Raw genomic sequence first — 25,784 nt, 5'->3', positions numbered from 1 at the left:
AATACATTTGTCACAAAATGTAAGAAATATTTGTGTCACGAACATTTATAGTGCCGTCTTGCAGAGACTGTTTGGCTGTGGAGGAACAATGTCTTTTAGTGTATTTTTTAATTATTTTTTTGGTAGAAGTATAACATTTTTTGTTATTTCTTATGAAGTTCGTAGTGTTATAAAACTATAAAAGGCAGATTTAGTAATAAAAAATTACATCATTGTTGTATTTTTATTTTTTTAAGATGATAGGTGAAAATTTATGTAAATATTAAGTGTTCTAAGTACCGTCGTGAAAGGACTAATAAACGAGCCGTGATTTATGATAATGCTTTGTTTTATTGTTAAACAAATACTTATCTTTAAAATTAAACTATTTTAAGTAGCATGTGTAGTTAATTATGTAAAAAAAATAAGTTTGTAAATCCCGGTGCGTGAGACCGGCGTCACCAACGATGTAAGTCAAATCGACGTCACCACTGGCGGGTTAATGGATCATTTTCATTGCCCGTGAGTGTAAATTAACAAACAAAAAGCGTATTTTGACAGTATAGTGTCAGAGCAAGACAGCCATACCTACATTTAAATACGCCAAACTGCACACAGTCGCAATGTGTCGTAAGTGTTACGGAGCTAAATAAACTTTTAAAAAAAATTGCGTCTATAGTCGTTTGCAATAGAATCCAACAATCATGTAAACAAATATGGCGGACTAACATTGACAGCGTATTGTTTATGCCCATAGTGATGTCATAGTGTTCTAATTAGATTAAATATATAAGCCATAGACTATAAAATAAAACTGATTATATATAAAATAAAAGTGTTTATTAAAACAAATTTAAATCTTCGTCTTCGTCATCATCACTATCAGAAGTGTCGCCGGTGACCGTAATTATAAATGGAACCACTATGTCATCGCTTGCCGTGTCTAAAATGCCGTCGAGCTTTTTCATTTCTTCCTCTTCCTTTTTTCGTTTTGGTTAATTATATTAAGCTCTTGAATTTTTTTTTATTGTATTCAAATAATATTAAATTAAAATAATTTATTAAATTAATAATAAAATATAACTTCAGATTACGAACTACACTAACTTTTCAATGACTTATAGAGTTCGATGAGTAAAAAACTAAGATGACAGCTTGTCAAATACTTCGAAATTTTGACGTTGCAAATGTTTTAACAAATTTAACTTATAAATACAAGTTAAATCGTGTTGAAGATAATGTGAAAACAATGGTGCGTTCGTTGAAATCAGACTATGTTCATAAATTGATCGAAAATGTATGTGATTACGGAGTAATCGTGACAATTTGGTTTGTTTACATGATTGTTGGATTCTATTGCAAACTACTATAGTATTGTTTAGTCTGATTTGGAATGCGCCTAGACCGGAACGTACCTCGTTCAATCGTGTTGAAGATAATGTGAAAACAATGGTGCGTTCGTTGAAATCAGACTATGTTCATAAATTGATCGAAAATGTATGTGATTACGGAGTAATCGTGACAATTTGGTTTGTTTACATGATTGTTGGATTCTATTGCAAACTACTATAGTATTGTTTAGTCTGATTTGGAATGCGCCTAGACCGGAACGTACCTCGTTCAGTACGAGACTACCACCAAACCATACAAATAACGCCAAATTTGAACACAAACTGAATATTCGCATTCGCATTCGCATTCGCGAATGTCGATTTCAGATATTCGCATTCGCATTCGCATTCGCGAATGTCCAAAAACACACATTCGTTACATCAATGGGCCACTGATGCCTGAAATAAAGGTTTTATTATTATTATAAACGTTTATGTTTTCTCCCATACTAAGTGGCGCCTCTAATGGAAACTATCATGAAACTTTTGACAGTAAATGTATGCAGATGACAGGAGAAAACGTAAACTTTTTTCGTTTTCATAAATAGCAAAATCCGTACTACAGAGTCTGGTTACCTATTCAGGTAGCTAGTTAGCTACTAGGTAACTAAGTTAAAATCTGTAGTGAAAGAGCAAAGAAGGTCAAAAACTTCAAGCGAGAGGGCTTTAGGCCTAGCCAGAGATCCTAGCCTATATGTAAAACAACTTGTCAAGCAGTAAATAGTATTGACTGATTGTGCTGCTTATAAATATTTATTAGTACCTAATTCATTGGGCATTAGCATAGAACAACGCGGACTCGAGTTTAAGTACCTATTAGGGGAGTAGTCAGGTAGGTGCTTTCCACTAAATTGGCAACAAATGACAGGGCAAAATGCAAAACAACCCTTTTTTCTCTAAACTCGCTCAGTAAATGGCCTCTTAATATGTTTGTTTAGTTACCTTCGACCTTGCCTTTAACTACTTATTGGAGTCCGTGAGAGAGCATTTTCAGTGAAATGTCAACAGACGACCGAATGGCGTAGTGGTTAGTGACCCTGACTACTGAGCCGATGGTCCCGGGTTCGATTCCCGGCTGGGGCAGATATTTGTTTAAACACAGAAATTTGTTCTCGGGTCTTGGATGTGCCCGTAAAATGGCAATAGGCCCGCCCCCTATTACGTTGGGACTAACCTACACTCTGGCGAAAAGTGGGTGCAGCAATGCACCTCTGCCTACCCCGCAAGGGAGTACATTAGTACAAGGCGTGAGTGTGTGTTTTTTTTTGTCAACTGTTAAATTAGCCATTTTACAGAGATTGCCTTGAGTAGGTGCCTGAGTACCTTTATCAACCCTCCCAACCGAAAGCGAAAGGTAAACCTCTTGTAAATTTTGCAGTCATAATTAACATACCACTGTAAACCATAAACCTACCTAAAGCTTTAAGAAGAAGAATAAAACATACACGAAATGAATACGTAATCTAGGTTTAAGTAACTAAGTATAAAATATGTGAAACAGACCACACACAAATGTTATCTTACAAAAATATCTTTATAAAATTGAATTAATTAATAGTTTGCTTCTACTTATTAAGTTACAAGAACAAACAACCCATTCCGGCTTCATTTTAAAAACTACTTTAAAATTGAGAAACAAAGTTCTTTTTACTCTGCAACGCCTGGTGAAGCTAATTGAATATAAAAATTACTTGCATCTCAATGAACTGCATTTTCTAGAATCCTGCCTCATGCCGTTTTCCGTTGCCTTGTTCTAAAGTTAAGAATGAAATTGTTTATTTATGTCTCTTTTAGTCCATCCATCCAAAGGTTGTCTGGTAAAGATCCCTATAAGCGATAAAACCGCCTTTTGTACCCTAGTTAACACGTACCCTGCAGCCTGCACCCAATATGTTGTTATGTATAATTGTTTATAACTTCTTGGTAAGTATACAAATAAAGAGTACTCTATCTATCTATCTATTTAAATTACGTAGGAACTTACGACATAGATTATCTGAAATTCAACAAACCATGGTATGATAGGTATCTATGTTAATGTTAGGCATACATATTAACATAGGTGCTTTGGCTTGTGACGTAAAAAAATATGTTTTACAATATTCGTTCATACAGCTAAGGCTTCTCTTGTCACGTTCGTAATGCGAATGAAAAATGAGCCGCACGTAGCCACTCGCATCAACGTAAGTTTTCTACTTTACGAAGAATAACGGACATGTCTCGACTGCGAGGGGCTGCTATAGCTAGAGGATATACGAAGTTTCGGAGAACTGTCGTGAAATAGAGCAGGTTACACTATACATTGTTTCAGCAATGATATTATATATGATTCCTGTTTTCGCTCTCAATTTTCCGACATCACGCACAAATCTGTGTCAAGTAATTATATTTCATTGGATACGACTCATGCATACAATAAGTTGATATCACCAATAAGATGAATATCTCTAAAAATGTCTCCATAACGTCACAGCAATCATCCTTGCTGAAACGATACGATGTACTTATATAGCTTGACAAAGATGAAAGGACAGCTGTTCTACGAATACAACGACATACGAAGTTTCGCTAACCTCCCACCTCGTTGTATGACAACATGAAACGCTATTATATCAAGGATTTCTCCTTCGTCGAAAATGTCGTCGAAAAACTGCAGTCCGCCAAGGAGACGGACTTCTAGTCATCTGAAAGTAAGCCTGAGCTTTTGGAAAGCTAAAGTCTGACAAAGTAACCGTCCTCTCTGTGTCTACATCTACATAAGATAAGACTGCTTAAGGGAACATGCAAATAAGATTAGCAGATTAACCGATAGGAATATATATCGGCTATCGAGAGATTCAAGATTGCTTTCACTTATGTAAAAGGTTACAATCGGTTAACTTTCCAGTTAATTTCTTGCCACTGTCGGAAGTTTTTAACTTCGGTAAGGTTATATTAGCCTAGATCTTTGTAGAGTTTATGGACGTGGCTGCGAGGAGGTCGTATATCTTCCTAAAGAGGTTCTCAAACGCGCCCATTGGGGGTTGTAGTCTCGTTACGAATCACGAACGAAGATTAGGTTCCTACTTGTACCTAAGTAATAAGCACTCAATTTTAAAATCAGGTTTTAAATTCGATTTTCTACCAGAACTATTTGGTGCACGGAACATAAGCCCCCTTAATACTGACCCCCCTCCATGTTACCCATTATTTTATAGATAGATGTGAGATAGATAGATAGATTGAATACTCTTTATTTGTGTACCAGCAGAATACTTAATAAAATTAATAAGTTGTAGCAACCTCATTACGAAAGGTGGTCTTATAACTTAAAGCCATCTCTGCCAGACAACCTTTGGATGGATGTCATAAGAGATCAAGATTGGGTGCAGGGTAGGTTACATGTTAACAGGAGTGTAGTTTATCTTTATCTGTTTAGCAGTTCCTTGTTCAACATTAAAATTAATAGATGCTTTGTAATACCTACGTAGTTTATTTTACTTGATGGAATAAGGGTTTCGATGTCGTGCCAGTGTAAGTAGTTAGTAATATTATTATTATAGTGGAAACGCACGCGAATGTCACAGCCCAAGCGAAAGTTATTATGTCGAGTATTTAGGTAGGTAGGCACATACAACACCTTACCTACTTATGGTAATTCGAACAACCTTCGTACACCTTCTGTGTCAATTTCATTTTTACAATAAAATATTCATTATTTGCATCAACATACATACATACATACATATACTCACGCCTGTCTCCCAGAGGGGTAGGCAGAGACTATGGATCTCCACGTGCCACGATCCTGACATACTTCTTTCGCTTCCTCAACATTCATTAGTCTCTTCATACACGCACGTCGGTTTCGGAAACTCCTAATTTGGCTCTTCTTGAGTATGTCGCCTATCTGGTCGACATACTTTCGCCTAGGACGTCCTCTACCGACACAACCATTCATCTCTGCACAGTAAATTTCTTTCGTCAGTCTTCTTTCATCCATCCTTTCAATGTGACCAAACCATCTCAACATTCCTTTTTCAATTTTGGTCACTACGTCTTCTTTTACTCCAGCTCGCTCTCTTATAATACTATTCCTTATCCTATCATTCAGTTTCAGTCCACACATACTTCTTAGAGAGCGCATCTCAACAGCATTTACCCTACTTTCATTCTTCTTCTGCCAGACCCAGCTTTCACTTCCATACATTAGCGTAGGGACCAACACTCCCCCATGAACAGCCAAACGAGCCTTTTGAGACACGCTTTGACTCCCCATGAAAGAGTGCAAGGCCCCATTCACTTTATTTCCCGCTTTCAATCTTCTTTCAATATCCCCCTCACATTTCCCATCCCTCGTAAACAGACTACCCAAATATACAAACTCATTCACTTGCTCCACTCTTTCGTTCTCGATCGTGATCTCACATTCAGTTACCTCTTCATCTCTTTCAAACACCATCACTTTCGTCTTACTAACATTCACTTTCATTCCTTTCCTTTTAAAACTTTCATGCATGAGAGTTACTTGTTGTTGCAGCTGTTCTACCGACGATGCAAGTATGACTTGATCGTCAGCATACAGCAAGCACTTAAGAAGTAACTCTCCTATTCGTAAACCTCTTTCATCATCTTTCATATCCTTGAGACAACTATCCATAAACAGATTAAACAGCCAAGGCGAAGCCACACATCCCTGTCTAACACCCCTGTGGATATCAAACCAGTCCGTGTAGGCTCCGTTTATCCTGACACAAGCGCTAGACTCCCTATAAAGGGACCCCAGCGCCCGCGTCAGGTGACTGTCCACTCCATAAACGGACAGTGTCTCCCATAAATCATTCCTCCTCACTCTATCATAAGCCTTTTCCAAATCTACGAAGGCACAAAAAACCTTTTGCTGCTTTGCAAGGACCTTTTCTGTGACGCTTCGTAGAGAAAAGACTTGATCCGTACATCCCATCCCCTTTCGAAAACCACCTTGCACATCCCAGATCTTTTCTTCCGTCTCTTTCACTACCCTTTCAATCAATATTTTTGCATACAATTTACCAACTATACTTAAGAGGCTGATGCCGCGGTAACTGTTGCAGGTCTGGAGCGAGCCTTTTCCTTTATACAAAGGAACTATGACCGCTCTGCACCAGTCGCGTGGCACAGTACCGCAACGCCAGCACTCATTAAAGAGTTGGTAAAGCTCACTTGCAGCCACTCCACCTCCCGCTCTTAGCATCTCTAAAGATACCCTATCATACCCGGCCGATTTACCAACTTTCATTCTTTTTAATGCTTCCATAATTTCTTTCATACTTATCTTGTTTTCCTCATCTACTATTCTTTCATTTTCTACCTCTACATCACTACTAGTTCTACAATCTGTGCTTTCAAACAAACTTTCAAAATATTCTTTCCATCTTTTAAGAACTTTATTTTCATCTTTCAAAACATCTCCATTTTCATCCCTTATCACATCCAGATTTGTATTCTCTGACTTCCCTCGAGCCTTTCTTACCAACTTCCAGAACAATTTAATGTTCGCTCGAAAGTTGTCAGAGAATTTCCTGTCATATTCATCTTTTAATGCCTTCTTCTTTCTTTCAATCACTTCTTTTACTTTTTTCTTTAGCAGAACATACTTTTCTCGAATCTCTTTCATTTCATCGTCCATTCCCTGATTTCCTTGCATTCTGTTGTTGGCTTTTTTAGACAAAAAATCCAACCATGCCATTTTCTTTTCATTCACTACCTTTTTGCATTCATCATCCCACCATGTAAGCTCCCTCTTACCACTCTTCTTTCTTTTATTCACTCCACATACTTTCACCGCCGTATTTACTAAACTATCTTTCAAGCGCTTCCAATTTTCTTCTAAATCGTTTTCATCCAAGACAATAGTGCTCTCTAAATTATCTTTCAAACTTCTTCTATACTCCTCACTTACTACATCATCTTGCAATTTTTCTACTTTGATACGCTCTAAATTTGTTGTTGATACTCGAGGTCGGTGTCGCCAATAATTAAACAGACCACGAATCCGGCTTTCAACCAGAAAATGGTCCGTTCCAACATTAACACCCCGATAGACTCGAGTATCAGCAACGTTTACGCGTAACCTTTCATCCACAATTACAAAGTCTATTATGCTCCTTTCATTCTGTCGTTGCCATGTATACATATGTATCTCCTTGTGCCTGAACATAGAATTAGAAACTATAAGGTTTCTTTCTAAGCAAACATCCAGGAGATACCTGCCATTCTCATTCACTCTTACGTCACCAAACTTACCCAATACACTTTCATACCCATCACGCTGCACACCTACCCAACTATTAAAATCACCGAGCATAATAACCCTTTCATTCTCATCGCATTCATCCAACACTACATTCATACTTTTCCAAAACTCATCTATCTCCTGTGCAGATTTTGACGTGTCCGGGGCATAAACCCCCAGAACAAACAATCTCGTCAAACCTACTTTTAACCGGATCCAGATAAGTCTTGGGCTCACGCACTCGTATTCTTTCACACAATTATTCCAGCGTTCAGATAGGACAATCCCAACCCCTTGACAGCCATGCTCAGATTCAGGAACCCCTGACCAATAGGCTGTCAAGGTTCCGTGCGTGGTAATTCCCCTACCTTTCCGCTTGGACTCATTCACACATAGCAAATCCATTCCTCTTGTGTTAAACACCTCGCATACTTCATCTATCTTTCCATCCAGACCCCCACAAATATTCATCGTGGCTATGCGGGTCTCCACAGCCCATCAACATTTTGTATTATTACGGTCGAATGGCGTAGTATACAGGATGTTGCAAAATTGGTATACTAAGTCGAAACCTACATGTGCAGCATGTTATATCTAAGCCCGAAACTGAAATCAGAATTTGGAAATTCGCGAAAATGTAGGTTTCGGCTTAGTATACCCTTTTTGCAACACCCTGTATAGTTAGTGGCCCTGACTGCTATGCCGAAGGTCCCGGGTTCGATTCCCGGCTGGGGCAAATATTTGTTTAAACACAGATATTTGTACTCGGGTCTTGGGTGTTGATATTTGTATTTAATATGTATCTATCTATGTATTTGTGTAGATATATCCGTTGTCCGATACCCATAAAACAGGTTCTGCCTAGCTTGGGGTCGGATGGCCGTGTGTGAAATTTTAAAATTTTTATTTAAAAAATATATATTTATACAAAAACAGTTAACAAAATACAAAACAATACAACAAAAACAAGCACAACGGGCGGCCTTATTGCTTAACGCAGTCAATCTTTATACGGGTAGATACAGTCCCAAAACAACCACAATTCTCTGGACCACGACACGAACCAGGAAGGTTACTCTATACTGACGCCAAACGAACGAACGAGAGCTGTCGTGCAATCGGCACGTTTAACACAACGAGATAGAGTCGTGGCCCGCGCAACAGCGCTCCGAAACCTCGTTTTTCGTAGTATAGAGTGACCCCCCAGGGATCCCAGCAGTAACGCGTTGCGGCCATCGACAAATCACAAGCAAACACAATTGAATCGGCCCCCATCAGTCACCGGCTGGCTAATGGCCACTGCCGCCGTGTGTGGCCATGTGTGGCCAGGCCTGAGCCGTGTGTGGCCAGGTCTGGCTGAGCCGTGGCCAACATATGGCCCATCATACCAGAGGTTAAATGTGGATTCCTAACTCCTAGCCATAGCCATGTTTCTATGCTAATAATAAAATGCTAATAATATAAGTACCTACTTACCTATTCATAATTTGAACTGATACTTTCGTAGCTAGAAGTGATACTTATTAGTAGCTTTTCGTTAGAGAAGTCTATGTTTTATGGATAGTAGGGTACGTTTAGAAACGTCAGAAATTGATTTAACTCCTTAGCAATTAGCACTTGGCACTTTGCCGGCACAGTGCGGCGGATGGTAATTTTTGCTGCGGCAGGGAATTTCACTTTGATGTTGACTGGAAGAAATTGTTTAAAGTTAAGTATATAGGTTGGTAGTGGTAGGGTAGACCGCAAGTGGACTGTTATGCTGTGGCTTATTTTTAGCTCTATTTTTACGGGGTGTTAAGTATTTATGTAGCGTTAAATTCATAATGAAAAAAACTATTATTTCATTCAAGATAAGACATAATCTGATTTAAAATCAAATGAAGACGAAATAAACCAACTACTCTTACTACTACTTAGGTACCTACCTACTTAGGTACTTAGCTCTGCTGTGCAATACATAAGTTATGCTTAATTAAACTAAGCTCTTAGATTTAGTGCTTGCAAACTACAAACTAACCACAGTTCATTTTGAACGAAACTCTATTACTTTTCGTTTAAAGCATAGACTAGAAAAGCGCTATTATTTTGCTGCTAGAAACAAACGGTTTATCAGACTTTGTGGACATTTGATGCCATTATTTCGTGCGGCGTATTTATTTTACTGTTGTGCTGTTTTGTCTGTGTAGCGCAAACAAAAGGCTAGCAAACATTTAAACATAGGTGGCGGGGTGGCAGTAACTAGGGTATGCTAACAAATACGCTCGCAGATTATGTGATTACGGTCTAATCTTAGTAATATTATAAAGGAGAAAGTTCGTGAGTAGGAATGTGTGTGAGTGTGTATGTTTGTTACGTCTTCACGTCAAAACGGCTGAACCGATTTAAACGAAATTTGCTATGGGTTTACCTGACCTTCTGGACTTCCGCGGGAAAACTTTTCAAGGCGAAGCAAAGCTCGCGGGAACAGCAAGTTTATTTATTAACCCCTAGACATAAATAGGGATGTAATCATTTTTACGTGTCTGTATATATGTGTCTGTGGTAGCGTAGCCTTTTTTGTTCATATAGGTGATATACCCCGAGTGTTTTTACCATATATTTTAACAAAATCGAATTAGCCGTACAAATGTTATACTTACGAATTTTAGTGTTAAATATCGGGTGTTTTTAACGTTGGTTATTAGATATAGGGCGAAAAGGTACGTAGTCTGAAGTGGCTTCAGCCATTTCGGGTAGAATTACTTTTCTGTACCGTCTACCGACGAACCTAAGACACTTTACCAAGGTATAAATTCCACCAGATGAATAGGTCCCTACACTAAACCTTTATACTGTTGAGTTCAACAGCATTTTTTTTAACTAAGGCCTTTGACTGCAATTTTAAGGCCTAAAAAGCTTATGAAACTCTCTACGCTATAGTGATATGGGCCTACCTTATTCAGAGAGAATTATAAGCACTCTTCCACACTACTTCACTCTCACACCAGAGGAGTGTTTTCTCTTTGAATGCATGAGGCAAACCCCCTATCCCTACAGTGAGTGGTTAACCCGCATAACTGATGGACATATAATATGAATCTCTCTCTTCCTCACCTTTCCACCATCAATGGATGTTTTTAGAAGTGCGATTATCCATGCATTAAGGGTGCATGGAAGGTTCGCATCGTAAGATTGGAGAGTCCTTTCAACACATCTAACCCATCACCTGTTTCATTCCAGCGTCAGTAGAGTGTGTGACCTATCTCTCTTTAACCCATCACCTGTCTCATTCCAGCATCAGTGGAGGAGGAGTGCACAGACTGGGAAGGCAAGTCCATCCCTCACGGACTGCTCTACGTGCCAGGCCCTGGCGTGTGTTCACTGTGCGTGTGCTACCACTCTGAACCCATGTGGTGCAAGGCTATCTACTGTGACCCGCCTTATGTGAGTATGGGGAAGGGGTACCGGTATGGTTATTTTAAGGTGGTAAGGAGCGTTGCTAGAACGAAGGATATGGTCGGATATGATGAACGCAATCGCCCACAGCAGCCACTACACGGGTTCGTTATCGACGTCGATAACAGTTCATAATATTAGTATAGTTAGGTTTAGGAACTAGAAACAGCCATACTACGATCGAACTCTTACCAGCGCATATCTAAACCCATTTTACAATAAAGCACTAAGTATTTATAGCAGGCATGTAAATAAATATACTGTTTACCATTAGCAGGCGCGGATCCACCCATATGGGCAAGGTGGGCATGCCCATCACCTAAATGACTTGCCATATCAAACCATGGGATTTTATAATTTAGTTATTTTATCAAATGGCTTGTTTTATAGTTATGATGAGATAATTTCCTGGAAAGGTATAAAATTTTCTGTCATGTCTTCAAGAGTCTGTGTTACGCTTACAGCCAAAGTCACTATTTACCTCACTATTTACATATGGGGCAGTATAGGCACAACGAGATTAGTTTGATCTCGAATAGTCAATAGGTAGTTTCGTTATTTAAAAGACAGCCTTTGTTTTGGAAAATGACACAGAATCATCAGATCTTTTTTTTTTCTAATTTTCTTAATTTTGACCTCCTCGAGTGGGATTGTGGAAAAAATTATAACAAAATTATACGAGTTGCGTAAATTTGTTGGGGTTATTAACAATTTATACGTAGGATCCTTCACATAATATTATAGTTAATTCAAAATTTTGCGGCACTTTTTTTTAAATGATTGCGCGTTGAGGTTTGGCTAAAAACTAGAATTAAAAAAAACATTTTTTGTATCTAAAATGTTAGGCATAGTAGGAAATAAGCCATAAGTAGTTGAAATTTTGCACGTTTTACGTATACTATGTGAAGGATCCCAAACAATATAAAAATATAAAATATTTAAAAAACCGGCAAAGAACGTGTCGGACACGCACATGAAAGGGTTCCGTAGCCCTAAGAGACCAATCTTTCATTCTTTTCTTAGACCGCTTGACACAAAATAAAATCCATACATTACTATTTAGTTAGGCCCGGGTCTCCTATTTACTCCGTAGGCCGCGTCAAGTGTCACCGCCGTAGGCCGCGTCACAATGCTCATTATGTCTACGCGCCAACGTCGGCGTGTGAGGGAGACCGCATCAGTACATTTCTATAGTGAGCATCGTGACGCGGCCTACGGCGTGACGCTAGACGCGACCTACGGCGTAAATAGGAGACCCAGGCCTTAGGGCAACTGCAAGTCATAAAGTTGGTCTTAAAATAAAAATATCTATGTATGATACAGAGTCCGCTATAGTTTTTGTTGAACTTACTAGGAGGTACACAGCACATTTTTTTTTTCAGAATTATTGATATAGTATTTCAAAAGTTAAGGGGGGTAGTTTTTGTTGTATTTAAAGAAACCTTTTTAACGATACCCTACACGATGGGATAAGTCGATTTTTTCTTTAATAAACTTTTCGCTTTATGGGAAGGGGAGGAAAAAATAATTATTTTTCGATAATTTTAAATATGATTTTTGGATTGTCAATATACATCAGTCTCTCGACCAATTTTCGTGGCAATCGGTGCAGAAACGGCGGGGAACGAGCCGGGACAGACGGACAGACATGACTCCTAATTAGGGTTTCATTTTTCCCGACCTTTTTCTGTTCCCGGGAAACGGGAATTTTTTTCAAGATTTCCCGGGAATTCCCGGGAAACGGGAATTTATTTTAAATGCTAGTTTTTGCTATTTTCGGGTATTAAAACACTAACAATTAAATCAAATATACTTTTATAACTCTTACTTTTATTATTCGTATAGGTAGAAAAAAGCAACAGTCACATAAATTAACAACCAAAATTATAATGATTTGTTTTACATGCAAAATCATTTGTTTTTTTGATTGTAAATTAAACCAAAGGTATTATGATTAACAGTTTGAAAATAATATTATTCAAAATTAAGTACACTTGAGGCAATGTTTTAGAAAAATTAATTCATTCAGCGATTTATCGCTCAACCTACTTCTTATTTTAGTTTTTTCTCTGCGTTAGTAATTTTATAAAAACAAACGCGGACACAAAACCGGGACATAAAAAATATATAATTATAAACAAACAAAAACCCGACTGCACGCTAAAAAGGTGAAAACAAGTCCCAATGTTAATGGAAAGTATCGTGGGCGGGGACCACCAGAGGTTTCACCATTTAGCTGAATGTTACTTAAAAAACGGCCTTGTGTGGCGGTCAAGTTGGTCCCCGGAGTCCCTGTTTATAATTATATTTTTTTATTTGTAACTTTTTAGTTGTTTTAATTTTATGAAATTTTAGTCGGGTTTTAGTTCATGAAATTTTTTTATTTCAATAATTTTGGTGTTGTTATTTAAATACCTACAATATGCATATCTTTGGAATGTGCAGATCAAGCCCATTCATTTGATACCCCACACGGCATAGTTGCAAAAATATTATTTTTTCGATCATCACGTTATGTCCTCTAGAGGGCGTTATGTACATTTTAATGTAACGTCATTGCGCCATTTATACGCTTCTAACGATACCTCATACATCAAAATCTATCAAGCCGTTTAGGCTACAGGAGGGAACAAAGAAACAGACAAACATACATACATACATACAATCGCAAAACATTACCCTCCTGCTTCGGCAGTCGGGTAAAAAATATGACAGGCATCACACTACCGTTAGCTTTTACATACTCTATGGTCACATATGTAAAAGCCGATATTTTTTTTGGTTTTAGGTAGGAGAAACAGATAAATAAAGATGAAAATATAGCATAGAATCGATGAAAAATAATACCCGGGAATTCCCGGGAATGATATTTTTTTTCCCGGTTTCGGGAATGACATATTTCCCGGGGATTCCCGGGAACGGGAATTCCCGGGAACACGGGAACGAAACCCTACTCCTAATACACCTACTAAGGAACCCTAAAAAAATATATAGTAAACTTGTCTTAAATTAGTAACTAGTCTTAATTCCTGATTGCTTCGCTTCGTCTAAAAAAGTTTTCTTTTGGTAATTCCTCAATAAAAAGTAGCCTGAATTTAAGTTCAGGATGTCAGTTATCTACATCGGTTTTCTCGTAAAAGATTTACAAACATCCATCCAAACTTATATAAACTTTTGCCTTCTGTAGTAGGTATTTGGGTCAAAATTTAGGAAATCTGAAGGTTTTTAAAAAAAATGCCCTTTTATATAGGTATCTTAAAAACTATTTTGCCTATAAAGTCAGCAACATTTAAATGCGAATTTAGTCTAGTTGTTTACGTTGTATTGTAATTTTTGCCCTATGAGGCTTTTGTCTGTAAAATTTTTCAAAAACTGTAAGTTTGTATGTTTACAGCTATCAGTACCTCAAGGCGAGGCAAAAACAGTTTTTTGGACTTGCCCATCACCTATTTTGAGGTCTGGATCCGCGCCTGACCATTAGGTTATGCCGCTTTATACCCAGGTTCAAAGTGAGATTAGTGTTCGCCTGGCTGAGCCTCAACATGCAGCGCTTGTGTGAACTTCTACGTCGTAATACTCCCGGGATTAAATATCTTAGGTACCTTCTAAATTAGGACGGCGAATTCGGCAAACTGAAAATTTCCGCGTATTACAAACGCGAGTTTAGCGAATAGAGCCACTTTGAGTAGCTGGTAGGTTGTGTCTGTGAAAAGGTTTCAATAACTATGAACGTACCTGGTCTACCTAAGTAAACGTTATCAGTTTGAGTAAGAATTAGTTGTGTTTTACCCGATTACGATCACATAAGAACAGTCATTGGAAATAATATTGAATAATGAATAACTTACACACCCTAGGCCCAACTTACAAACTTACAACTTACAGTCCCTTTTTCCGGTCTAGGGTAAAAACTCAGAAACTCGCCAGTTGACCCAAGCTTACAATAACAATGCTCTAGTTCACGAACAACTTCCCTTTTCACCCACTTCCCCCCTTATGCAACACATCAACGAAACGAAAACATCCGAAGATAATACATATTTCCCCCCAGAAAACTACCCTAAACTGGCAATGTGCCAGAAGAATAATCCTGTAAGATGAATACACACTTTTAGCTACTAGCCCATAGAGATTTCATGATTCTTGCAAAGGCAAGCTTGTATTTTTATCCCGTCCCTTATGAATAATACTCGCTTGGCTTGGCTTCTGCTTGTTTGACCTTAATAGATTCTCCGCGAGTTTGTGTAAGTTGCATTCAATTTTCTCGCCCCGCTTCTGACTACAGCTGTGTAAGAATTCTCTTGTACTGGCTATGTAGAGTTGGGAGTTGGATTTGAATATGAAATGAAATCTACATAATCACGGAGCCAGTACTAGCGTTCTTTCCTAATCGTAAAATTTTTCAACATCTGCCGGTTCCTAGTTGCCTGATGAGCCAATTATAAATTTCATTACGGCGGTATTTATGTAGAACCTACCTACTTAGTTCTTGTAAGCGCCCAACTGTATTCTGTAAAGAGAAACAAAACGAAATTGGGATTTCGCTAAAGTAATTACGTTACGTACTAACACAAAATGTTTTTGTAAGATGATCGAAAGGCAACCTTCTCCATATGGCTGGTTCTCAGGGATCAGATTCTATGTATCGTAGATCTCATCAATTTGCGATGCTAGATATGGACAATTAGCTAGCATCACATACGTATAATAGACGTCTGTGGCTAGCATAAATAATTAAGTACCGCGTAGTATCTATTATCTACCTACATGCAATATTTCGGTCTCAGATATTTTAGTCTATCGTGTATTTTTACCGACGCCCAAAATAGAGTAATGCTGAATGTTTGATATGAGTTTCTGTGTCACCGTAGCCCAATTCGGTAGGTTTTATTCAAATCATTATTTGATCGCGTGTACGTAGCTGTTTTCAAACAATTCGTTTTAACATTCAAAAGTTTGAAACTTATTTAGGCTTTTGGAAGGATAATCTTAGGTACTTACACTACACATAACTACGTGAATGTTTACTAAAGTATTTCTACACCTTCCTTATTTATACATTAAATCATTTCTCCACCCAAAGCTTGCTCGGAAGGGAACACTTTTGTCAATAAGGCCGCCTATTGAGTTATATCTAGTGTATTGTGTGCTGTGAAATCAATAAAGTAGTACTCTGTTCTACGTAAACAGATACCTAGTAATAGTAATTATTAATTAACATAGTAACTACCTACCTAATTGGGATAAAACCTGTAGATACCAAAAAACCATTGAAACCCTCTCTTTCGCTCATCCACAGTTCTGCAAGAACTTCAAGGTGGGCGAGCGATGCTGCGAGTTCGAGTGTCTGGACCCTCCAGGGGAGGACACCAGGTACCGCGAGCGGCAGCGGCTGCGGGCCCTGATCCTGGCTGGAAACTCCTCGGCCACCCACCTCGGACCTTCGCCAGAAGTCAAAGCGGGGATATCACTACTAGCCGTCGCTGTGGCTAGACTTGTATGAAATTCATTGGGAATTAAGGACGGATGCGTCTAGTTTTGTGTTGGGTGCTGTAGGTTTGGGTGGTGGTGCTGTAGGGTTTAAGATGCGTCTCTGATAGCCACAGGCTGTGCTAATATGTAATTTCAGCGATCTAATGAGAAGAGGTTTAGAAAAAACGAGTGATCGGTGGTAGGATCTAGAGTTGCGGCACATGGATCTAGATTAGTAAAGGAAGTGCTTCAGAAGGTAAATCAGAACAAGAATGCAAGAAACTAATTCTGTAGTTCTATATTTGGGAATTAAAAGCCTATACGTACCTGATGAGTAGAGCCGAAGCATGGAAAGGTATTATTTGGACATTGGTTTGACCAACTAACTGAGGGACAATTTTGATGTGGCCTATACATAAATGATTGTTAATATAACCGTACCTTATAATTTTAATGTGTCATCTGCCTTATTTATGTTTGTAATATAAATTAATAACATTAATTTCCTAGACCGTGATAAAGAACATGAATTATGAATAAAATTATCGGACCAATTTTAAGTAACCCAGTAGTTTTGTGTGACGTTGTCGTTTTCGGTTCATTAATTTCCGTGTTAAATGTGCTGTGTCCGGTAGATTTATACATACTCGATATAAATAGGTAACTACTATGCTAACTGAGGCTTAGATACCAAAGACTCGGACCCTAGTGTGCAAAATCAGCTTAGCAGAAATGGCATAAGTATATTTTACCCGACATGGTAGGTATGTCACTATTATGTAGGTACCTATACTGCCACAATCTTATCTGTTCCGGTGGTCAAAATGTGCAACAACGAGACGTCATTGTCAACTGACGTACTTAGGAATGTACCTAATTATAAAAATAGGTAATAGCAGAAATGAGTTGTCGTTTAAACCAGAAATAGGCAAAATTTAATCGATGGCATCACTGGATTCAATGACAGCGACGTCGCCACCGGAACAGATAAGATTGTGGCACTATACAAGAATACCCTGTTTCTGCTTGTGTCACTTCTACGAATCTGACAACACGGAGTAAATAGCGGAGTATATTCTTCTCTCGATCGTTATTGTCTTGATGGAATTATTTCAGTCGACCAAGACATGCCTGGGCCAAAACTAATATGAAATTGATAATTTAACGAACGATGCTAAGCTGTGTGATTAAGGGGCCTCAGAATCAAATTAGTAAAGGTTCTTGATGAAAGTTAACGTACTTAGTAATTTAAATTAGCTATGTAAATACACTTTAGCTTGTAAACTCTAAATTACTCTACACCTAACACATAATAGGCGAATGACTTGCGCAGGTACTAATCAAGTCAACGTCCACCGCCTAAATAAGTTAGAAAATTTCAAAGTTTTCACTTCTTCAGCTCACTAAACTATAGTTAGACACTGTTCAATATCTAGCTTTAAACTTATGACCTAAATCTTCAAGATATCATTGCAGCATAGAATCTAATATTAGAGCAGTATTTAGTCCATAGATATGTTTAGTTATTGAATGTTTGTAAATGGTGGTATTCATAGCTATAACTTGGTTGATCCTTCTGTATTTACAACTGATAATGACAATAAAATCATAACTTCATCACACATTTTAAATAACTATGAATACAGTCGTTTAAAAGAGATTGAGGGAATTGAGGTACCTGCAGATCACTGTATATCACACTGTAGATAGGTAGGAAACTAAATAATATTATTAATTGATATACCTATTATCAGTAGACATAGGGGAAATAAAGGAGTTGTGAGGACAATGGTTGGAGGTTCATGTTGTGAATGCAAGATTATTTATCAATTCAATTTTCAGATCCTAAAGTCTTTGAATGAAGAAGAATTCTAGAAAGTGCATGGAACTATCCATAAGTTATAATCATGTTGCCTCATAGGAAAAAGTCATTATAAAGCTTGATGTGGGTTCAGCAGGGGAACAGCAAGTATTATGTTGTTTAGGACTCCTCTTCTAGAGTTGTTCTGTATTTTTATTCTGAACTAACCAACTCCTGCTAAGTTCATGTTTTATTTCATATTTTCCTCAAATTGGCTTTCAAGCCATTGATTTGATATTGTAATAAAATAATGATAAATACTTACCTACCTAATGATTCATTATGTTCAAAAAAGTACCTACTTACATACATAAATCCTTCTATGAAATGTATAGCATTAATAATTATTGTGATAAATACTTTGCTGGTTGTTATTAAGTTAAATAAGTTGCATTAAATTTTGATGTCTTTTAAAAAGTATCAAAACTGAATTATTATTTTTATACAGATAATTTACTCAAATATCAAGTACTTACATGAATATTTGTGGCAATCATGTATTGTTTTAAAGATACTGATAAAAACCATGCCTCTAAATCCACTATTATATGGACACATAGCTTCTGCAACACAATTTTGCTAAAATACTTTGGATAAGGCGGAGGAAGTTTGGAACATGAAATATTTTTTAGAAAATACTTGTAAATTTATATTTAAAACTTACTTTTAAGTAGCTTAAAATAAACATTATTTGAAAACATTTAATGTTTTTTTCTTCTTCTATCCTTCCTTCTTCCATATTATTGTGAAAGACTACAGAGCATTCTGCACAAGCATCTCATTGCCTTTCTAAAGACTTTTCTGACTGCGAACCCTTGTATACTTAATTAATTATACTTACTAAGGATTCTAATATTGCTGGGAGACAAAACTGAGACTTAATGAAGGAATACTTGGCTAATTGAATTCCTATCATCAAATGGTAAAGTGCAAGTCTCCTCTGAATATGACCACTGCTTTGGGGGTGGCATTATTGTTAAGGGATAAGTATATTATAATATTTGAGGCATCAAGAATACATATTACGGTCTTAAATAAAAATATTTATTCAAACTTACAGCCTTACATACATTTATTTGTAGAAAACATAATTATCTACTATATTTACAATTGAACTGGAATGATTAACTTTTTTAAATACCTCCAAGTCACCACCGCAGGCCTCGGTCATACAAGTCCTGCTTAGCTTCCTTAATCTCAGCCTGTAGTTCCTTGGCCGCTTCCTCGCAATTGTTGAACGTTAGAACTCGGTACAGGATGACCGTTACTGAGTAGATTCCGAATAACATTAGTAAAATGATTGGGGAGACTAATATTAAGTGGAAGTTCTGCTCGATGAAGGGATGCTTCACGTAGCCCCCGACCAGGGAGTACCAGACGGCGAAGAACGCTGACAGCACCGATATCCACTCCAGCAATTTCGTCATTGTTCTGAAAAGTAAGTAATGACTTTAGATTAGAAGAAAATATTTAAAGATTTGAGAAGACAATTTGATTCATACAACTTTGGAATTTGATGACGGAAACGGCTATAATATTACCTGCGCAAAATTGTACTGAATAGTAATTAAAATTCACAAATTATACAGTAATTTAGCTTAAAATATCAGGGTTTTTGATAAAAATCCGGTGTTCGCAGGTGGATTCGTCAACAATAATCAAATATTATGTCAAATGTCATTATGACAATGACAACATGTTCTTTACTCTGTATAGGAATACACAGTTTAATTAATATTTACACAGTAAATAATTATAAGCATAAAAATTAAATATACAGGATGTCCCAAAAGTCAACGTCATCCCTTAAAGGGCTGATAGGTCAGCTCATGAGAGGCCAGAATATCACAATATGACCTCAGTAAAAACTCGATAATTTTCGAGATATTGACACTTTTATAAATTTGCTGAAAATCGACACCTTGGATCAGTTTTTTGCGTGCCGCCGGTACAAAAATCCATATTGTTAGAATTTGTTTGGTGTTGCATCACCCTGTATAGCCCTGCTATTGATCGCAGTCAAAAAAAATATCGAGTAATGCTGTATGTTTAAAAAAAACACGGTTTTCAAAATCATAAAAGGTAATCGTATTTTTTTATACACAACTTTGACTCTACATACTGTAAAAAAAATATACCACGCAAACCTGGCACCTTATTTGAAAAGATTGCTCATTTAATGCAGTTTCCAAAATGGTATGAAACGTTGCTATTGTTTCAATTAACAAAAAAGTTATTGCTATTTTAGTACAAAACGACCTCGATGTAAAATTGTTTGAAGGAAATTTATCTGACTAAATTTATTAAGGGTAAGTCATGTTGGAATGAGTAAAGGTAAAATAGGTGGTGGGGTCAGCCGTGGAAACATAGATGACGCAAAAATAGCTAAGAAAAAACTTACCAAACTATTATAAAACGTATTTTGCGTTTTTTACACCTTATTAAAAAAAAATTATTGACTTTTATTTTTATTTCTCAAAATTATTATATTAAGTACATAATCAGCAAAAAATAATACTCATTAATGGTCATAATCATAATTTTGAGAGTTTGGTTTTGTTTAATAATAACTTTAAAATAAATAACAAGTAATTAGAGGTAATGTTAATGACAAACTGATCTGTCCCTTTTTTGGATACTCTGGGTGTACAATGTACATGTGTAAGCGTTTTACTTGTACAATATCACACATTAGCACTACTCAGGTATGTACGTTACCATGCGCTACATTTATGGGGAATGTGGAGTTGCTATAGTCCACTTTTTTCGAGAAAGATACTCAAAATGCGTTATTTTATTAACTGTGACAACGTTGACTCTTTTCCCACTCCCGGCCACACCACCTATTTTACTTTTACTCATTCCAACATGACTTACCCTTAATAAATTTAGTCAGATAAATTTCCTTCAAACAATTTTACATCGAGGTCGTTTTGTACTAAAATAGCAATAACTTTTTTGTTAATTGAAACAATAGCAACGTTTTATGCCATTTTGGAAACTGCATTAAATGAGCAATCTTTTTAAATAAGGTGCCAGGTTTGCGTGGTATATTTTTTTTACAGTATGTAGAGTCAAAGTTGTTTATAAAAAATACGATTACCTTTTATGACTTTGAAAACCGTGTTTTTTTTAAACATACAGCATTATTCGATATTTTTTTTGACTGCGATCAATAGTAGGGCTATACAGGGTGATGCAACATCAAACAAATACTAAAAATATGGATTTTTGTACGGCGGCACGCAAAAAACTGATCCAAGGTGTCGATTTTCAGCAAATTTATTAAAGTGTCAATATCTCGAAAATTATCGAGTTTTTACTAAGGTCATATTGTGATATTCTGGCCTCTTATGAGCTGACCTATCAGCCCTTTAAGGGATGACGTTGACTTTTGGGACACCCTGTATACATACCTACATACATAATTTATATAATTTACAATTACAAACTAAACTACCTGTATATTATACAAACTAAACCTATGTACATAACTAAAACTATATGTAGAAGAGACCTTCTAAGCCTGGTCCCTGTGGGAGGGTTCCCAACACGCTGGCGACATTGCCCCGCTGGATCGCCAGACTCAGGCGCTGGCGGAGGTACGCCCCGGCTCGTTTGTCCCCTGAGACGTCTGCGAGCCGGGAAGAGATCTCTTTAACCAAACTTTTGGCATCCGGACCCCATGGCCCCATCGTTTCGACGCCAAACGGGAGAAATAGGTATGTGCTGTCGAGCGACCTGTATTACTCCCGTTTCAGGTTTTCAGCAGTAACAGCCGCCGCTCCCGCCGCCCTGGATGTGTGTGGGACGTGTGACGCCGCCAGTGTGTCGACGCACGTGGCATCCCACACTAGCGGCCTCCCGTGTGCCCAGGGAATGAGCGACATCCCGTCGGGCCTCTTTCCGTCGTCGCGGATGACACCGGCAGGTTCCAGCACCGCCGGGGTGTTGACTGACACAAGGGCCCGGCGCAGGATGTCGTTCAGTGCGGCGTGGCGGGACAGGCGGCCGGCACTGCGTCTGCACGAGAGGCCATGGTGGCCAAGTTGGCTGACCTCCGCTCCGCACGGGCAGTGATGGGGCTGGACAATTTTCATGCCAAGCCGAAGGCCGATCGCCGTCTGGAAAGACCTGTCGTCGAGGAAGGTTCCCACATTCGGCGAGGGCAGGGCATGGAGCCAGAGGCCTGACTCGCGTTCTGCCGTCGCCAGGAGTCTTGCCCTCTCTGTGTTGTTGGGGCTCGTCTCGAGCAGGTGCCTTCCTGTAGACAGGCATTTGGGCTCGTCCCACAGACGCTGCGAGTGCGGGTTTTCGGGCAGTGCCTCACCAGGGCAGATCGATTGCCATGCCTCCTTGGCTTCACCACAGCACGAGACCTCAGAAACACCCAAGGATGGGTGAATAATTTTATTATACAAGGCCAGTGTGCTGTGGGTTGAAGACAAGAAGGCGGGTAGGGCTACGTCCGACACCTTTCTGACACCGATGCCGCCGAAACGGATGGGTAGAGAGGCCTGGAGCCAGTCGCGGTCTCTGAATGGTAGGTTTAATATTTTACTGAGTGAATTTTGTATTAGGTTGTCTATGTCTGAAAGGATTGTTTTGTTTTTGAAAATGGGGCTGCATCTTAGTATGTATGTGAAGTTGGGAACAAACAGTGAGTACCGGATTATTTGAAAAGCCATGTGTTTACTTATTTTGAGGAGGTGTGGGATTTTGTTGGTGAAAGAGTTCATTTTTTCAGATATGAAGTTGTTAATTGACTGTTCATGGATGGGAGCTCCGAGGAGGCGCAGAGATGTTTCGTCTAGTATTTTAATATTGGGGGCTAATGAGTTGAAGCGTTGGATGATTATCGATTTTCTTGCTTCGGATATATGTGATGGGATGAAAATTTCGCACTTAGAGCTGTTGAGTTCCAGGCCTATTTCCCTCATATTGTCCGTGAGTGTACGGAGGTCGTCGAGCACGGTGTCAGACTCGCCTCCCAGAGTGCCGTCGTCAAGGTACCACATGTTCAGCTTCGACTTCAGGGAGGATATCGTTTTGTGGATGGCGAGGCTGAAGATGGCGGGGCCGAGCGGATCGCCTTGTTGGCAGCCGACTTCGGAGTGGATGAGATTTGAATTGTAGATGAGATTGGATGGGGATGAATAACATTGCCAGAGGTATGGATATATTTCTGGTGTGAGTTCTTTTATTTCAGTTAGGAATGTACCTCTGTCTATTGAGTTGAATGCGTTTTTGATGTCGACTTTGAGGACAACCTCGCCACCGTCGTGTTCGATATAGGTCCGCAGTGCGTGGACTGCGGCCTCGCATCCTCCCTTGGAGCCGAAGCCGAGTTGGAGGGGTTGCAGGTAGGTGCTTAGCTTTGGTAGAATTTGACGGCAGCAGACTTTGGAAGCTATACGTCTGAGGGTGGAGCCAACGGCGATGGGTCTTATGCCCCCATCCTTTTTGTTGAGGGCACAGAGTCTGGCGCCGTACATGAGGGGGGCAATTAATGTGTTGACCTTCCCCGCTAGCATAAGGTTGATAAGTGCCGTCAAATTGCTCAGCAGGGTTTCTCCTGCCTGGCCGGTGCTAGCGAGGAGGTCCTTCAGGTGTTGGGGGCTTAGGCCGTCCAGTCCGCCGGTGGAGCCGCAGCGGAAAGACATGATGGCCCCGTACACGTCGGTCCCGAGCACCTGCAGCGGGGCGGAGTCGCTGGCCGGGGCGTCGGGGAGCTGGGCGGAAGGCGGCTGTGGCGGGTGCTTTGATTGTAGGCCTTGTAGCGTCTCGGGGGTGTCTGGGGCGACGGAGTCATAGGAGAACATAAGTTGGGTTGCACCTTTTATGTCTCCATCACTTATCTTGGTTTCTATTATTTTATACTTTTCTTTAGGGTGGTAACTGAATAATGTTTGGTTGGTTTCGGAAGGCGGGTTTGAGCAATTGTCTTTTATTGCTTGGGTCAGAGAGGTGTGTCTTCTTGTGGTTTCATCTATATGTAGGGTTTGGTAAGTGAAAAAAAACATTCTGTATAGTCATTGATTACCTTCTTATTCTATGTTTCAGCTGGCAAGTAAAAGTAAAGTACCTATAGTGCCACAATCTTATCTGTTCCGGTGGTCAAAATGTGCAACTAACGAGACGTCATTGTCAAACGACATTTCATACTCTGTGCGTTATTTGAGTTGTCAATTTCTGCGAAGAGGCTGACGCTACGTTATTTAATTTGTTTTGTGATTTTCTGGGTGAAATAATGCCAAAAGCGCTGTAATGTGATGCAAGAAAAGTAGTACTATATATATTGGCTTTTATGCAGGAAGAATAACATGTTCAGGCGCCTTTAATTCCGTTTGAAAAAGTGGAAGAACGAGTTGCAGCGGCTACAGGTTAGTGTTGCCAAATATGACGAATAATTTTACCCATATACTCCATGTAATTTTATTAAATATTTTCCCGAGAGGCCCGTGCCCCAGCAGTGGGGACGGGATGGGTCGTGATACTCATGATGAAAAGTATATAATCTTTAGTTTTCTTTGATTACAGGTGTGAGGACATGACATGATACTTTAAATCTTAGGCAGTATACCAAGAAGAATTTCTCGCACCTGCAGCGATTTTAGACGAAATAATGATGATGACAAGTCATTGTTTTCCCAACCTATCAAGAGTTGGCTGAAAGAAATTGCTTTTTGGCAATTAGCCTTTGGAAGGAGACCCGTGCCCCAACAGTGGGGACGTGATGGGTCGTCATGATGATGATGATGAATTAGCCTCACTGTCTGAATTTCTTTTAATTGTATGCTCTTGTTTCTATTTACTTTATGAAATGTAAAATAAAGTGTTCAAAAATAATAATTAATAGTTTTTTTTAAGTCGTATCTCGTTATTCCCACGACTCACATATATTACCTATACCATTATAATCTAGATTTAATCTCCTATATCAGAACATAATCAGAACTAATTTTATTTCTGTTCGCCGTGGACAAATTTTCCATACAACAAATGTCGTTTGATATATTATATCCTCTTTCATTTGCTATCGACCCTATATTTTGATTTATCTATAAGTACTTATGAATGTACCTAATTATAACAATAGGTAATAGCAGAAATGCATTGTCGTTTAAACCAGAAATAGGCAAAATTTATTCGATGGCATCACTGGATTCAATCACAGCGACGTCAGCACCGGAACAGATAAGATTGTGGCACTATACTTCTCTGAGAAGAAGAGAATACGAGAGATTTTCACACGATTTTCACTACTGCTGCGTTGAGCTTTAGATACTATTGCATTGTATTGCACGTTACATTTGACTGGTGAGTGAAGTCAGTGAGACAGTGCCAAGCCAAGTGATACACACACAGAGTATCTCATTTGAAAATTATACTT

General features: G+C 38.6%; 2 protein-coding genes and 1 non-coding gene across 3 annotated transcripts in view; 1 reads left to right on the top strand and 2 right to left on the bottom strand.

Annotated features, from left to right (window-relative positions):
• LOC105381036 overlaps positions 1–17,314 on the top strand; it is a 36,449-nt gene extending 19,135 nt beyond the window's left edge. The window contains exons 2-3 of the mRNA XM_038115929.2: positions 10,898–11,046; positions 16,358–17,314. Of these exons, the coding sequence (XP_037971857.2) occupies positions 10,898–11,046; positions 16,358–16,561 (353 nt within the window). The 3' untranslated portion in view covers positions 16,562–17,314. The remainder of the gene's footprint in view (positions 1–10,897; positions 11,047–16,357) is intronic.
• Positions 17,315–19,413: 2,099 nt separating this feature from the next.
• Positions 19,414–20,048, bottom strand: LOC105390342. The gene is made up of 2 exons (XR_007267507.1): positions 19,933–20,048; positions 19,414–19,822 (listed from the first exon to the last, which is right to left on the bottom strand). It is a non-coding gene; the product is annotated as an uncharacterized LOC105390342 (transcript).
• Positions 20,049–22,137: 2,089 nt separating this feature from the next.
• LOC119691091 lies at positions 22,138–24,213 on the bottom strand. Its single transcript, XM_048628656.1, has one exon. It carries the CDS (start codon positions 24,211–24,213, stop codon positions 22,138–22,140), a length of 2,076 nt encoding a protein of 691 aa, XP_048484613.1.
• Between the last annotated feature and the right edge of the window lie 1,571 nt (positions 24,214–25,784).

Source organism: Plutella xylostella, chromosome 21 (genome assembly GCF_932276165.1).
Source record: "Plutella xylostella chromosome 21, ilPluXylo3.1, whole genome shotgun sequence".
In the NCBI taxonomy this organism is placed as follows: Eukaryota; Metazoa; Arthropoda; class Insecta; order Lepidoptera; family Plutellidae; genus Plutella; species Plutella xylostella.
Note: the sequence above shows the minus strand (reverse complement) of the source record. Positions and strands in the feature narration are given on the sequence as shown.